Source organism: Bombus terrestris, chromosome 1, assembly GCF_910591885.1.
Source record: "Bombus terrestris chromosome 1, iyBomTerr1.2, whole genome shotgun sequence".
Classification (NCBI taxonomy): domain Eukaryota; kingdom Metazoa; phylum Arthropoda; class Insecta; order Hymenoptera; family Apidae; genus Bombus; species Bombus terrestris.
In genome coordinates this window covers 9,707,268-9,722,116 of record NC_063269.1, presented here as the reverse complement: position 1 = coordinate 9,722,116, position 14,849 = coordinate 9,707,268, and the positions used below count along the sequence as shown (strand labels likewise).

Sequence of the window (14,849 nt, the reverse complement as noted above, 5' to 3'; positions counted from 1 at the left end):
TAGGAAAAAATGCACGAGTGCTAACTAAAAATACAAGAAATTGTGATTATTTGCAATTCTTCAGATTGTTTGGGAAAAGTGTTTTAAAAAGATTTCAGCCAAGGTTAACAAGATCGAAACCAGTCACAACAGCCTTTGCAAAAATAACTACATTCTGTGCTTTACAACGTCCGTTCTTTCGAGTGCAATGTTCTTGTAACCTTCGCAAATTGTACCCACGCATATTTGGCGTGTCTTTACTTTATGCTTTTTTTCTCTTTTTCCAATTATACATTCAAACAAATTATAGAAAGTAAAAAGTTCTGAAAAGTGCTTATAGAAGATTATAATTACTCTAGCTACATTTATATATATTTTTTAAATTATTATATCGATATAAATTTATATCTGACAATATAATTTATAAGCATTGTATCTCTATTATCCTGTTTTGTCAACAGTACTTTTTCTTTATCGATAGATCGAAGTAATCGATCGGTTGATACAAGTGGTATCTTTATTACCATTTATCGGTTAAATCATTTTGTTAAATCAAAATGATTCATCTAGATTTATTGTAAGAACTTATTTATCGATGACAATTTTTACTGTTATTATTTTACATTTTGTTAATTAAATATATTTATACTTCACTTATACATGTTACACTTAACTTATTCATTTGTTTGTCACTGTCATATATTTTAGCTTCGTTTTCTTATAAAAAGATTATCAAACTTTAATCGAAAAGTTCAGTAATGTTGTTAATATTGTGATAGAAAATAAGAGAGTGAACTATTTCCGATTGTAATACATATTTTATTTTTATTCTATGCAATGTAAGTATGTATAAAAATACAAAAATAAAAAATATATATGTATTTTTAACTAATATAAAATTCATACTTTTCTTTCAAGGATATCAATAACATTTGTTTAAATTGCTTCTAAATTAGCATCTGTTATTGTAATAATTTACAGCGTGTATTATATTCGAAAACAATGAAAGGTACGGATAGTACAGCAAATTACTTTACCTACTCTGATATATTAAAATATTGCATATGTCTCAGATATTTATATATTTAAGAACAATGTCACATTGTTTTATACGCTATATTTCAAGCGTTACCTAAATAGTATTATTTCATTGTACTTCCCTCCTAATAATAGAATTTCGTACATCTAAATCGATGCAATTTAAGATATCTTAATATTATTCTTAGAACACTCGATACATAATACGTTTAATATTATATTTAGCCGAAAATTACTTACTGTATAATTAGATAGTACCCACTTTAGATACATGATACGCGTACATAATTACAACGCTGATTATACAACAAATTTGCTTAAACTAAAAAATAATAATAATTGTCATTATTAATAGATGTGCATGTGTTACTTTACACACAGATTAGTGCAACGTATTTTCTTAAATAATATCTTTTATAAATCCAGGAAAAATTCAACAAAATTTTAATACAATTGAATTCCACAAAAATTACGTAAAACTGCATTGTTTGTAACTATTTCTTAATTAAACATTATTTTATCCTATATACGAAGGTAGTTGCACTTTTTAGAAGAATTTAATTCCTAAATAATTTTCGCAAGAATTTTCTGATAGTAAAACGATCTTAATACAGTAAGTTATATAATCTTCTATACTGCGTACTTAGTCATCTTTTTTAAAGAGCGACAAACATGTGCAATTATACCAGTAAATGTATGCCTTCTCCGAAAATTATAATTTTCATCCTTGAATCACAGACATCGATACAATATCGCCTTATAAGTCATCGGGAAACCTTGAACCTAAGACACCTGACCGCGCGTTGGAAACTTAAACATGCACAATAACTTGATATGTTTGTTAAACATCCTATTAATCATAACCACACATACTGATCTGAAAGTTTACTGCCAATTTTCTCTCACTCTGTGGTTATTTCCCCAGCCACGGCTTACTTGTGATTTGTGATGATAATTACCGACATAACGCTAGTGCGTGACGTAACTCGACGCCATTCGCACAGTAGTATACAGTAGTGTACAAATGCTTGTTTCTTCGTGCGATATGAAATATCATATAGTTGGATGTTAGTTTCAAATAATCACGAAATTGCAAAACTTCCACCGTAAACAGATAGCTTTACAAATTTGATGTATAGTCATAATAATTTCGTGTATAAACATGCAAATGTTGCAAATATTGCAAATTTCGTAATCAATTACGCATTACAAACTTTATACTCGATTTTATCTTCTAGTATAGGACAAGTTTACTTTTACTACAAACTCGCAATCGCACTTCGAATTTCTATACAGATTCATTCCTTTTTCTTCTTTTCTTTCTTTTTTCTTTTTGAGATGCTTAAAAAGCTAGGTAGACGTTGATTTCGCTTTGTGATCGTAAATGTTATAATGAGTGCTGTACTTTGAACACTTTGTATACATATTATTACACATTACATGCATTCTTGTATCTTCATATGTTCCACACAGATAAAAATCGACTAATATTAATACAGATTTCATAAGGATTCTTTGGGCTAACAGAGCTGAGTAATTACCGATTACTTTGGCCAATCATAATCTTTATCATAGCGTTTGAACGTGCTCGTGAATCAATGACAGTGTTAGTTATGGGTCAATATTAGTAGTTCCGTAATATAAAACTTTCTCTCGTATCAAAGTCCGGAAACAATAATCGACTTAAGACCAGAAACAGCATGATTTTCGCTCGCGGCGAAATTCAACCAGTTCGTGGTATGGGTAGGAGCACTCCAATGCCTATCCGGTACTGGTCGTTATCTCCTCACATGCACAGACCAATCTGTCGTAATCGTTGTCTTCATTCTGGTCGTCGCCGTCATTAAAGTCATTCTCCTGAGTAGTATCGTCGTCGATGTCACTACTTGATCGATACTATCAAGAATTCGAACGTTTTCAATAAGTATTCGATGTTGGTTTCGGAGTGTCTTTCGGGCGACACTACTAGCATTGCTCGTTGATTTCTCAGTAAATTAATTTCGTGAAGTGTTCGAGTGAAAACTGTGAGTTTCGACGAAACAAAACCTAAAATAGCGGTGACGTTCTGCATCCAGTGAAACATAAGTGCGGTGTGTAGACCGAAAACGAAGTTTTTATCAGAGTTTTCACAGTGATATATCTTTTAAGTAAGATTTACTTTTTTTTTAACTGTACGGAATATTTAACTCGATCAATATGTCTAAGGTGGTAAGTTGAAGAAAATCTGAATTTAAAAAAAGAAAAAAAAGAAAGAGTCTAGAATTGTAGAGTCTAGAGTGTAGAATTGCTTAGACTTCTCCATCTGCTTCTATACTTTTTATTAAATTTTGACTACTTCATTTACATCATTTTTTTTTTTTTTTTTTTTTTTTAAGTAAGTTTGTAAAATAAATTTATTGTTTCAAGAAAACCACTTGGTCTTTCAATTCGTTTCGTTTCGATTTTCGAAAGTTATCAAGTATGTTTCTTTTTCTAATATCTCTATATATTTATATATTTAAGAAAATCAATATAAAAAGAAAATTTAATCGGTACACTTTAAAGTCCTTTTATTAGTTATATAGGATACAGAAATATAAAAATATCATTTTTACCATAGTTATTAAATGAAGGTACTTAGGTACTACATGCCATATCATAACCTTACTTTCGGACGTTGATGGAGAAGTATTAGGAAGGACAATTAGCTTCGATCTTCGATAGATTCGTCGCTAAAACTATTTAAATATCTGTAACTTAATGTATAGTAGACCCGTTCAATATCAGGGAAACAATGTACTCCAAAAGTACTGAAAAGCAAAGGTCAGATATTGGAAAAGTGAAATATTCCAGAATGTTATGGAAACCCTCTAGCGGAGATTACCGAAAGCATCTTTATTTCATATAGAGTTAAACTTAAAATCATTTATTTGATGGAATACAATAAAAATTCTGCTCCTCTGTTTCATTCTCTTGAATCAATTTTCAACTTAAATTTATTATTTTTAATTGTAATAATTTAATATTTAGTTAATTCTCTTAGTTGCTATAATCTTAATTTATAGGTTTATTAAGGTATTGTACATATATAAAATTGTGTTTCTTTATAGTGTCACAAATGAATAAGTAAAACAAATAATTTATAAATATACATGTTTTAACATATTGCCTGTTCAAGATTTTTTTGTCTCCTTTATCTGCGAGTAAATTAATTTCTTAGATTCGCTGTCGGTAGTAAATATCACTTCTGATTTTAAATTCCCTTTTGCTATTGATATACAGCTCGATCGTATCTACAAATCATTCTCCATGGTTTTTCGGGTACTTGCAATAGCTGAACAAAAAAAAAAAATATTTCGAACCAGCTTTCAATCGGCTACAGATCGTGATATTGAAAATTAAAAAAAAAAAAAAAAAAAAGATTTTACTTCGATGAAAAGGACACCTCTACTTTCTTGTTTTGTAGAAATCTTTTTTAAGGGAAACCATAAAAATAAACAACTATTATATTGTCTTTTCTTGTCATTCGTACAATAAGTTTTACGACATTCGAGTTATAGTATCCTTTAAACTAATCATTCTTCGACACAAGTACCTTAATAGCTTTTTGTAGAGAATTAAAAAAATGCATCAAATGGTGTATAACAAAATGTATTATTTAAAAAGAACAGAGCTTACCTTGACCTTTCATCGATTTTTGTTTTTGAAATTGTCAATATGACGATCTGTAGTCGATTGAAAGCTGGTCACTTTTTGTTCGAAACATTTTTTTGTCCAGCTTTTGCAAGTGCTAAAAAATCATGGATAGGTAGTGATTTTCAAGCCACCCTGTACATGCATCTATGATTATACTGTTGACACGTGCAAAGCATGGCGCAATAATATATTTTCTTGGCATGGATCGTTCCTTCAATGATTAGAATCATCGGGCTGGTGTAAATTAAACAGTTTTCCATCTTTAAAGATTCGTTTCCTGACATCGTATATCTGTAACATACTAATAATTATTTTTTTATATAATGTATAATTATATGATTCTATTCAGCAATATTACACAATGGTTCTGTTCTTTTCTTTTTTAGTTGAATTAAACGCAGAAGAAAATCGTAAATTAAGTTAAATGAAGACTTTCTGCTTAAATAGTTATTAAAATTCTATTTTTTTTTTTAAATACATAACGCGCTTCAAACTATAGTAGTATCAGATTAGTGATTAGAATTTCAGTATAGAAGATTAACTATGATTTTGGCAAAACATAAATTTGCATAACTAGTTAAACACGTTCTCGTGTCCAATTTTAATAGATTTCGCATTAAAAGAGGATTTGCAGATTATATTATATGCTTACGTTACTCATAGTAACTTTAGGTAATAAAAGGAAATTGTAAGTATTGCTTACAAAAGTTTATTAATTTTTCCAATAGAACAGATGAACTTTTCAATAATTTCATATCAGTTCACTATTTTTTAATATTTTGTAATAATTTATTTTTGATGAAGTTATCTTATTACAAGTTTTACAAGATTATATTATAAATTCAGTAATAAAATCACATTTATTTTATATTCGACGGAATACAACGTTATTTGATCCAGTTTTTGTACACGAAAGTATTAACTTTATACTTCAAAGATACTCTACTGTGTTTCTCAGATTTTCAACGATTTATGACTATTATAAAATGACTATCAAACAATAATATGTTTCTTCTTGTATTTACTTCCTATTAAAAGTTTCTTTTCTAAAAGAAGTCAAAAACTCTGTACTACTTTGTGTCACTTTGATTCCTCATTACATCAATTTTATCGCAGTGTTACATCAAGCAACATTACATAACAGATAGTATTTACTGTATATGTAGGTTCGAAATAATATCACGAACTATTAGTTCGGCTAGTTTTATCGTTATTAGTTTAGCAAACTAGATTCAGTAAAATTGTGCTTATATAGTTAAGATTTAATCAGATAAAGTGCAGATAAAATAAAAAGTTTATGGCTCTTTCATATGTTACGTAATACAGTTTCAATTTGAGGAAATTATCTGAAAAGTGCTTGTTTAATAATTGAAATATTCATAATAGATTGGTAAGATACGCGATATCAATATGTTACTTAAAATACTAATTTTTATTGGGTATGAGCCATATCTCTTGCATCAGAATTTTTAAGCCGATACTGAAGTACATATGTACCTATAGCTAACGTAAACGATGTTTAATATTTTAAGAAATTTAATACTATGGCCTTATCAGAGTATTCGAATACTGAAACAGTTTTCATTGTAGGTTTCTCCTCTAATGAATTTATAGTTTAAGTATAGTTTTTAACAGAATATAGTAAATATAAAGCAGAGACTTAGGAGGTAACATTACGTTATCAACGTTATCAAAGAAAAATTCTTTTGCAAAGTTTCTTTCATTTTTCAATTCTGAAATCCGACATATCGCGAATACTTACTATTTAACGAAAATATAATTCACGCACATAATACAATTTTAATTCATTCAGCACGAAAGTTTCTACGTGCACTTGAAGAATTTTACAGAGCGTAGAAAAATAAATAAGGTAGATTCTTGGTTTTTCTATCGAATGCCACTTGTTCAGTATTACGATCTTCCGGTACATTTTGCATTTTGTGTAAAATTTATCCACAGACGAGCAGTCCTCGTCCAATACGATTCATCTTACCGGAATAGATTCGATAAGTTACCGGTTGATGAAACTTCGTATAAATTATTTGAGTTGTTATCCAGCGTTAATATGGCTCCAATAGGTGGCGATGGAAGCACATAGGATATTGCAGATTCCTATATCGAATCTCAATGCGAAAATATATTCAAATACGTGTATTTTTTTACACCTATACATATGTGTACCTTTCCATAGGACATTTCTATTACGTAAAATATTGAATTTATGAAGTAATATTATTGGGAAAATGAATTGACTGAAATAACATTGCTTGAAGTTACCTGTATATCTACGAATCACGACATTATAGCAACCTAAATCAAAACTAAACAAGCAATCAGGATCGTTCCTCGGTTATGTCGGCTTCAGTTTGACAAATTATAGTAGCTTCAAGATAACAGGTAAGATAAACACCTTGATGTAGTAAAGGTGGTCTCGCATCAGGTTGTTGTCAATGTGTCAGGACTTGTTCTTTGGAACGATTCAGAACTGTACCTTGGCATAGCACATACATTATCTATGTTCGTTCAAACTACATCTTATTTTTAATATCCTTATTTTCTCAGCTGACTCCATATTCGCTCTTTGAAAATATAATACGAAATATTAGAATTGTATTGTTAGATTTTAACACACGAAAATTATATCAAGTTGGTTATTATTAATTTGTAATAAATAAAATTTCTATTATACGTGGAATTAAAATTCTGCTAGAATTTAAAAGCTTAAGAGTTACATTGAAATATTTCATTTCAATTCGTAATAAAAGAAAGTTTCTCCTCTATGCAGAATTAAATTTCTATTCTATGTATAATAAAGTTCCTGCTGACTGCGATTGTGTATAGCATTATAGAGTATTGTTGGTGATTTAAAAAACCATAATTCCGGTGTTATCGTTATATTATACGTTCACAGATTAATTAATTTAACCGCAAATGTCCACTTGTGTGTCAGATGAGCCGACAATTGATGTTTCTTCAAAGACTGCCGCTAGAGGTTTCAAATGTACAACTTATTGTGAAAAATGATGGTTATGACAGACCACCTTTGACGTTTACGTAGAATTTCTGTAAGATTACCATAAACACGTTTACCACCCTCTATCACGAACAAAGTAGGTAGAATAGTTTTGCGTCCCTTCTCGAGGAGAAATGTTGCGGCAATGACTAATGATACTGAAATACTTTGGAAAGAGAGGACCACGAGAAAACATAGAAGAGAAAGTCAGGAACGTACCACGTCACTTTAACCGCAATTTCATTTGACTTATTATAGCTTTAAAAAGAAAATTAATTTTTGTTAGTGAAGACCTTTTCTTTTCATCACAAGGCTATTATACCAAGTAGCTGAAACGTAGGATTATTTGGATCAACCAAGCTCCAATGTCTTACAATCCCCCCAACTTCGTACGAAATAATCCAATTCGTATATTACGAAGCGCTATGAGCTTTTAAGCTACGAGTAAGAAAATGCGTACTTTATATTCAACAATAAAAAAATATCCAAAAAAAAAGAGGAAATAATTCGAATAATCAAATATAAAAAAATAAAATAAATAAAACAAATAAAAATGAGGTTGAACAAACGTTTCAAGTTCACGCTAAGCAATTTTATAAATCATCTTTTCGACAGTTTGCGTCAATGATAAACTAGGGGACGAATTCTCGTTCATTAACAAGAAAAAATCCATGATTGGCCAGTAATTACGATGATGGGAACAAAGACAGTTGTATAATAAGTCTGGGTATGTCGGCGTACCATAATGCAGGCGTTATATCGGAGATATTATCGGTACTTACATCGGTGTCTCTTTCCGTCAATCGGCTGTCCATCCAATTCCTTGAAGCCGCCGACCTATCGAACTCTGGGGTGGATTCGCGATTCTTGCCTTAACCTTCCTGCCGTCAGCCATATCCGGCTCGTTAACATTTTTTTAATCGACACCGTGAGTCCGAATACTCGGCAACGTGTTCACCGTTGCCACGATACTCGGTTGATTCGTGCCGGATGCGTTTACACTCCTTTATAGCCTATAAATTCAAAGGGATGCCGTCTTCTTCATTTGTCAACCGCCTCTTCGGCCCTCCTTGCTACGCCTTCTAACTATTCTACGATAAGAAAGGACCATCATCCCACTACGGCCAGTCACGTCGATCTTGCTTTCTCTGCTCTTTCTTATTCCCTTCGTCCCACTCTCCCTTCTTTCACCGTCTCATATTTTTTATACGGATATCATCACGGAATTTATAACTTTTCTTATTATCTATTGGCATAATACGTGTACGCATGTAATACGAAGTATGAGAATTATAGGGGAGGAACGTGATATAAGTCACATTTCTATTCTTTCTTTAAATGTCTCATTTCTGTACAGCGTACGTATTATCTGGTCTTTCAATTGCCGGCGTTACATCAAGTACACTCGTCTCTTCCAAGTATCGAAATATTTCATCTTATTCGTTTATATATCTCGATCCATACGTATAACGAAGAATATTTACGTTTTCGTTATTTTTATTCACCTGCGCGAGCAATTTAACGTAAAATAGGTTGACGAAGTTCAAGCGACGTTGGAAATAATGCGCGATAAAAGTATCGAAGTAAAAAAGTATGTATGTACGTATAGATATAAGACATCTGTAAATGTCAATTGGCCAATAAAGCAACACTTCTGCCGCTATAACCAATTAGCTGAAAGAGAAGAAGCAAGGAAAACCAGAAACAGAACGTGGGATCGTAGAATGGCAGCGATATTGTGTCATAAGAAACGTGTCGTGTTAACGTCTAAACGGTAACAGTAACGGCAAGATAACGATCGTATATAAAAATATGGTCATTAATATACCAAGGTACTTTCATACTTCATTAAATATGTACATTACCTGATAAATAATTGGCACGTTGCTTCATACTATTTTTTACATATATTTTTTTTATAGTTGTATACAGTCTTATTATGTAATTTTTTTAAATATTATTTCTCAGGAACAATTTCAAAGCTGCAAATACGATATTCTTACGTAACCATGTATCATTATTGCTTTATGGTAGGATCGTAAGGCAATCAATTGCAGGGGACGCGGCGGCAAAAGTTCGAGAAGTGTCTCGCTATTCCTCGGGGATCGATTCTGTCGCGTCTAATTCTTTCTTTCGGATGTTTAACAACAGAAAAATACATTCAAAATTTAACGGTCAGCTTCCGATGGATCAAGCGATTCCGTTCCCGGGGCGTACAAAATGTCTCTGGAAATATTTTGACGTCGAGCAAGATCCCCGTGTGATCGATGCCAGTTCCCCAGAGATTACATCGTGAATTGCAGTTTCTTCGCGGCGGACGCGCACTGCATGGACTGCAGTTCTCCGTTTGATTCTCACAGAAGCGCGGCTCACGACGAATCAAAGCGACCCGCTAACATCTGTTCGTTTCTACAGTTTCTTGGATATTCCCGCGACTTTCCACGATCAACCGCGTCGATGGTCGTTCCGCGTAATCACAATTGCCGTGGATCGTGTTATATGGATAATTCCAAGTATATTTGCAGAAGAAAACAAAGTAAATGCGAAACGTTTACGATTCGCAACAGAGTTATTTACGAGTATATAAACTAATTGGAAATAGATTAGGATTACCTGGGAATTATTTACAATGTCGGCGCTACCACAAGACAATTTATTTTGTAAACTTTTATAGGAATTTTAAAAATTCGCCACAAAGATCATTCTTACTTATCTTTGTCTCTTTCTAAGAAAATTACAGGATACCTACAGTTAGGAGACTGTCTAGACTTTAACATCTTAAAAGTTCAATTTTGAAGTTTCCAACGAATAGCCAAACTTGCATTAGTTTTTGATATAATAACAACAAAATGAGAAGATACCATGTACTTTTGACTCAGTAAGAAAAATATCAATAGCGAAAAAATGATCCTATGGTGAGATAATATTAAAACAAAATTCGCATCGGGTGAAGTAGTAGCTTCCAGGAGTTAGATATTTACTTTGACTAATCTGAAGCTAAACTTTTACGTAGGCAGCCAAAGTCTAATAAAATGTATAAATAAGTTTAGCGCCTTCATGTTTAAAACTTTATTGCATAAAATTCATGAAAATCAAAGAAGGCAGATTTTCGCGGAAGTTTTATGATATTTTAACTACGAAATAAAGAATTCTCGAAAGAAATATAGAAAAAGGGTGGCGTCACTCAGGGGGTTGTAGTTTGCCATGGAAATTCACCATCAGTGCGGTGGCGATGTTGTCTACTGTAGAATATTTAAAATCAGTACAGAGTATCTGCAATATATCGTCATGATACGTGAATCGTAGGGCAGACATCGAGTCAGTAGAAATAATTAACGCCTTCGAAAGTCTCGTACGAAGAGGACACGAGGTGATTAGTTCGGCTAGTCTGACAGTCCAGAATCTTATTTGCACTAATGGCGGCCATAACCGAGTGAAGGCGTCCGTCGTGAAATCGCTGGACGCAAGACCGGTTTTCTTCCCCGCGTAATTACAAGCTTCGAACCGATCGCGCGCTATCTCAGAAAAAATCGCCGCTCGATCTGCGGATCTTGTCGATTTAATCAAAAACGACATTTTTACGGGTTTTCGCGGAAGCATCGTACGCCGGGACACGTTAATTATTAATAATCGTCGAGGAACGGCGAAACCGACGTCAAAAAAGTAATCTCGTGTATAGAAAAGCGAAAGAATCAAGCTTCCTAACATCGTGTAGAAAAACAACATACCTACCTGTTCGATTATGTATGACTCCGAGATTGATCGTAAAGGAAAAGAATTTCTCTGATGATTAACTTAGCTGGGAAGAAGTTGACTTGTTTCGAATTTAAAATAAAATATGCCCCGTCTATATATGCGATATAAAAGATCATACAGGTACACTGCATATAGTACGCATGTGCGTGTAATACTTATCGCGCAACAAATTAGATCGTTTATGAATGTTACTGTTATATCTCGTAACGATAAATAAATATATCAATCTGTAGGAAATGTGTTTAATATAAAATATCTACAGCTAAGATTATCGTATAAAATTATCGAGCAAAAGATTCTATGTCGTCTATGCTATCACGTATATTAAAATGAATTTTGAGACATTCCCATGGCGTTCGATTAACGTTCATCTTGAAGCTACGAAAGAGAATCAAATATTAGGTGTTTGAAATAACAACAGACAGCATAGCGTAGAATGCACAAAATGATTTGCTCTAAACTTCGTTTAACAAATATATGCCATACGAAATTGCGTTAAATGTAACACAAAATTTCCCAACTTTACCTTACCTTGCTTACCATCTTGATCCAATAAGTTAGCCGCTTCAAAGCGATCCACCGATGCCAAAGAAATCTACCCGCGTAGTAATTAAATCGAAATGGACGTATAGATAAAATTATAATGCGTTCTATGCCTTAAGTACAGATATTAGTGAGACAAGTCTGAGGCGTACGTTGAAAAGCACGTGCGATAATAGAAGATAACGCTATACGTTAATAATTATAATAAGATTTATAGTTTCCTCTTTAACGTCGAGCCGCGCACATACTCTTTTCTTCTTCTTCTTCTTCTTCTTCTTCTTCTTCTTCTTCTTCTTTTTATTTTAAAATTATCGCCCAGCGTTTCTTGTTTCATCTACGATCAACAGTACACGCACGTCTTCGAGGTATATACGAATAAAAAGCGGAGAATACATAATACGTGGGCTTGGCGGTACACCTCGGATACATCGCGGCGCGGGGGTTGAAAAAAGAGAAGGAGAAAGAGAAAGAAAGAAAGAGAGAGATAGAGATAGATACGCCCCTGTTGGGGTGAACGTTCGTGACGGCATCGTCGGCGTTCCCTTTGTACACACGCACCGCCCCTCACTGCTTTTGCCTCTCACCGATATATCCCACAACATAAGTACGCGTTCGCCCTCTCCTGCACGCTCTCCCCCTCCCTATTTCCCTCTCTCCCTCTCTGCCTCTTTCACCAGTTCGACTTGCGTGGATACATTATACGAATTACATTGATGATACGTCGATGGGACACGAGATAGGGGCTGGTTTGGCTCCAGCCCGCGTCGATAACCAAACTATTTTTCTTCGGTCAGCCGAGACGGCTGATCTTCCTACCGACATCCTCTCTTTCCTTGATCAATCTTTCTTTCCTGTCTTGTTTTTTTCTCTTCCTTTTTTTGTTTTTTTTTTTTTTTGTTTCTTTCATTCTTTTTTTCCTTTCTTCTTTTTTATCGCAAAATGATTCATTGACAAAACGGGTAGATTCGTTGAGAAGTGTAATTTTCTAGAGATAGCGGCGTTTAAGGATCGTTTATCGTGATTGATAGGAGGAACGGAGTTTCAGCGTGTTGAAATATTAATTGCCGCGCGTGAATGTTCGTAATTCCATTAATTTACGGGACTCGAGTTATCTCAACGTTTGTGGAACAGGAATTTTTCATGGAAAACATATATCCAAAATAGTGTATAAGGAAACTATCTTTCAGCATTCTTGGAGCACCGTTTTCTTTTCTATTTTGAATTATATAACGCGAGTAGCTCTGGAAATTAAACGAACTGTTCGATGCTTTGCTTTACAAGATAAATAGATTGTGTTCTGTAATTTACTTCTTACTCTAACGTGTTTCAACTTATTCTTCAACTTAATGTAGACATGCGCGTAAGTTTTATACAACTTGCTTAATTTTAATTCCTACGCAACTTCGTCATTCTATTGACTTGATTTCTACATTCTAATTGTAAATGTTTATCATTCATAGTCCTGTATATATATATACACATATATATTTCTGTTCTATATACTATAACGTATCTTGCGCATAAGTTTTATACAACTTGCTTAATTTTAATTCCTACTCGCAACTTCGTCATTCTATTGATTTAATTTCTATATTCTAATTGTAAATGTTTATCATTCATAGTCCTGTATATATATATACACATATATATTTCTGTCCTATACACTATAACGTATCTTTTATCTATTTCTCTCTCTCTCTCTCTCTCTCTTTTATCGTTCGTTTATCAGAGAAAGAATAAATTGTTGGAACTATTTTTCAAAAATATTCGATGCAAAAGTGTATTCAAAAAATCTGAAAAATGTGTTCCGTAGAGTGGAGGTATGTTCTGGTAGTGATCGGTGCTCTGTGGCAAGACAGGCGTCCCCCAGGATACGCTTCCTCTCTCCCTCCTCGTGTCCCAGATCCTGCAGGATCATTAATCAAATTCCCCTTTTAGCCGCGCCTCCCTCTTCCCCCTCCTTTATCCCCTCTTCGTAGTACGACGGTTCGGCCGCCATTACTGTACGGCTGCGTGCACGACGCATTAATTAAAACCAGGAAATTAATGCTTTATGCTTTTGAATCTCTCTCTTTCTCTTTCTTTCCTCCTTTCTTTCTTTCTCCCTTTCTAGAAGACGTAACCCAGCCTTTAGAAAGTTGCTCAATTTCTTTAATCAACCTTATAGCAATTCAACTTTTGAGTCACCTAACGGGACACTTTTCAAGAAAACCTCCTATTAATGTATAGTGATTGATTAGATTTCTCGGGTATTCTTTGATACGGGAACGTCTACGCATTCGATTGTGTTTCGATATTGTGACTGCTGTATTTGCTTGAACAGTTATGTGGTACCTACTTACATTTTTTTCGTACAGACCGATAAAGTTCGTGTGAAATACGATTATGATAACGTTTTATCAGGTAGCCAAGAATGTTTACAAGGATTTTCATACTAAAAATTCAGCGACCGAGTGTGAATCAACGAATGAGAAGTTTTCTTAAAATGTTTGCGAAAATTCTTGACATATGGTAATGCAGAATTATTTTCGCGACACGTAATTTTTCGTTATTATTAATGAAGCATTTCCGTGAACGCGATTTAAGTATCTTCGAGTGATTTATCATTAGAACAATTTTTCCGACCCATTTGCACGCAATGCCTAGGTACTGTTTTCATCGCGTTGTTTTCAAGTGTAACACATAGATGTAACGTGATAATTAAATGAATAGAAATTAAAACACATACGCAAATCATATCAGATTCGATCGCTGCTGCGATTCTTTAATTTTATGTTTAGATTTCGCTTTTTAATTTCAACCGAAGAAGGGGCTTTTTTTAAGAGGGAGAAAATCAACGTTTTAA

General features: G+C 33.3%; 1 protein-coding gene across 6 annotated transcripts in view; it reads left to right on the top strand.

Moving 5' to 3' along the window:
* LOC100645181 (segmentation protein cap'n'collar) overlaps positions 1-14,849 on the top strand; it is a 111,342-nt gene that overhangs the window by 12,103 nt on the left and 84,390 nt on the right. The window contains exon 1 of one of the 6 annotated variants that reach the window (XM_012311309.3): positions 2,835-3,164. The exons of 4 other annotated variants lie outside the window; for them this stretch is intronic. Coding sequence is in view for 1 of the 2 variants with exons in the window: in XM_012311302.3 (XP_012166692.1) it covers positions 3,214-3,225 (12 nt within the window). In the remaining variant the exon portion in view is untranslated. Of the gene's footprint in view, positions 1-2,834; positions 3,226-14,849 lie in introns of those variants that run through there. One more of the 6 variants, XM_012311302.3, reaches the window with a different exon arrangement.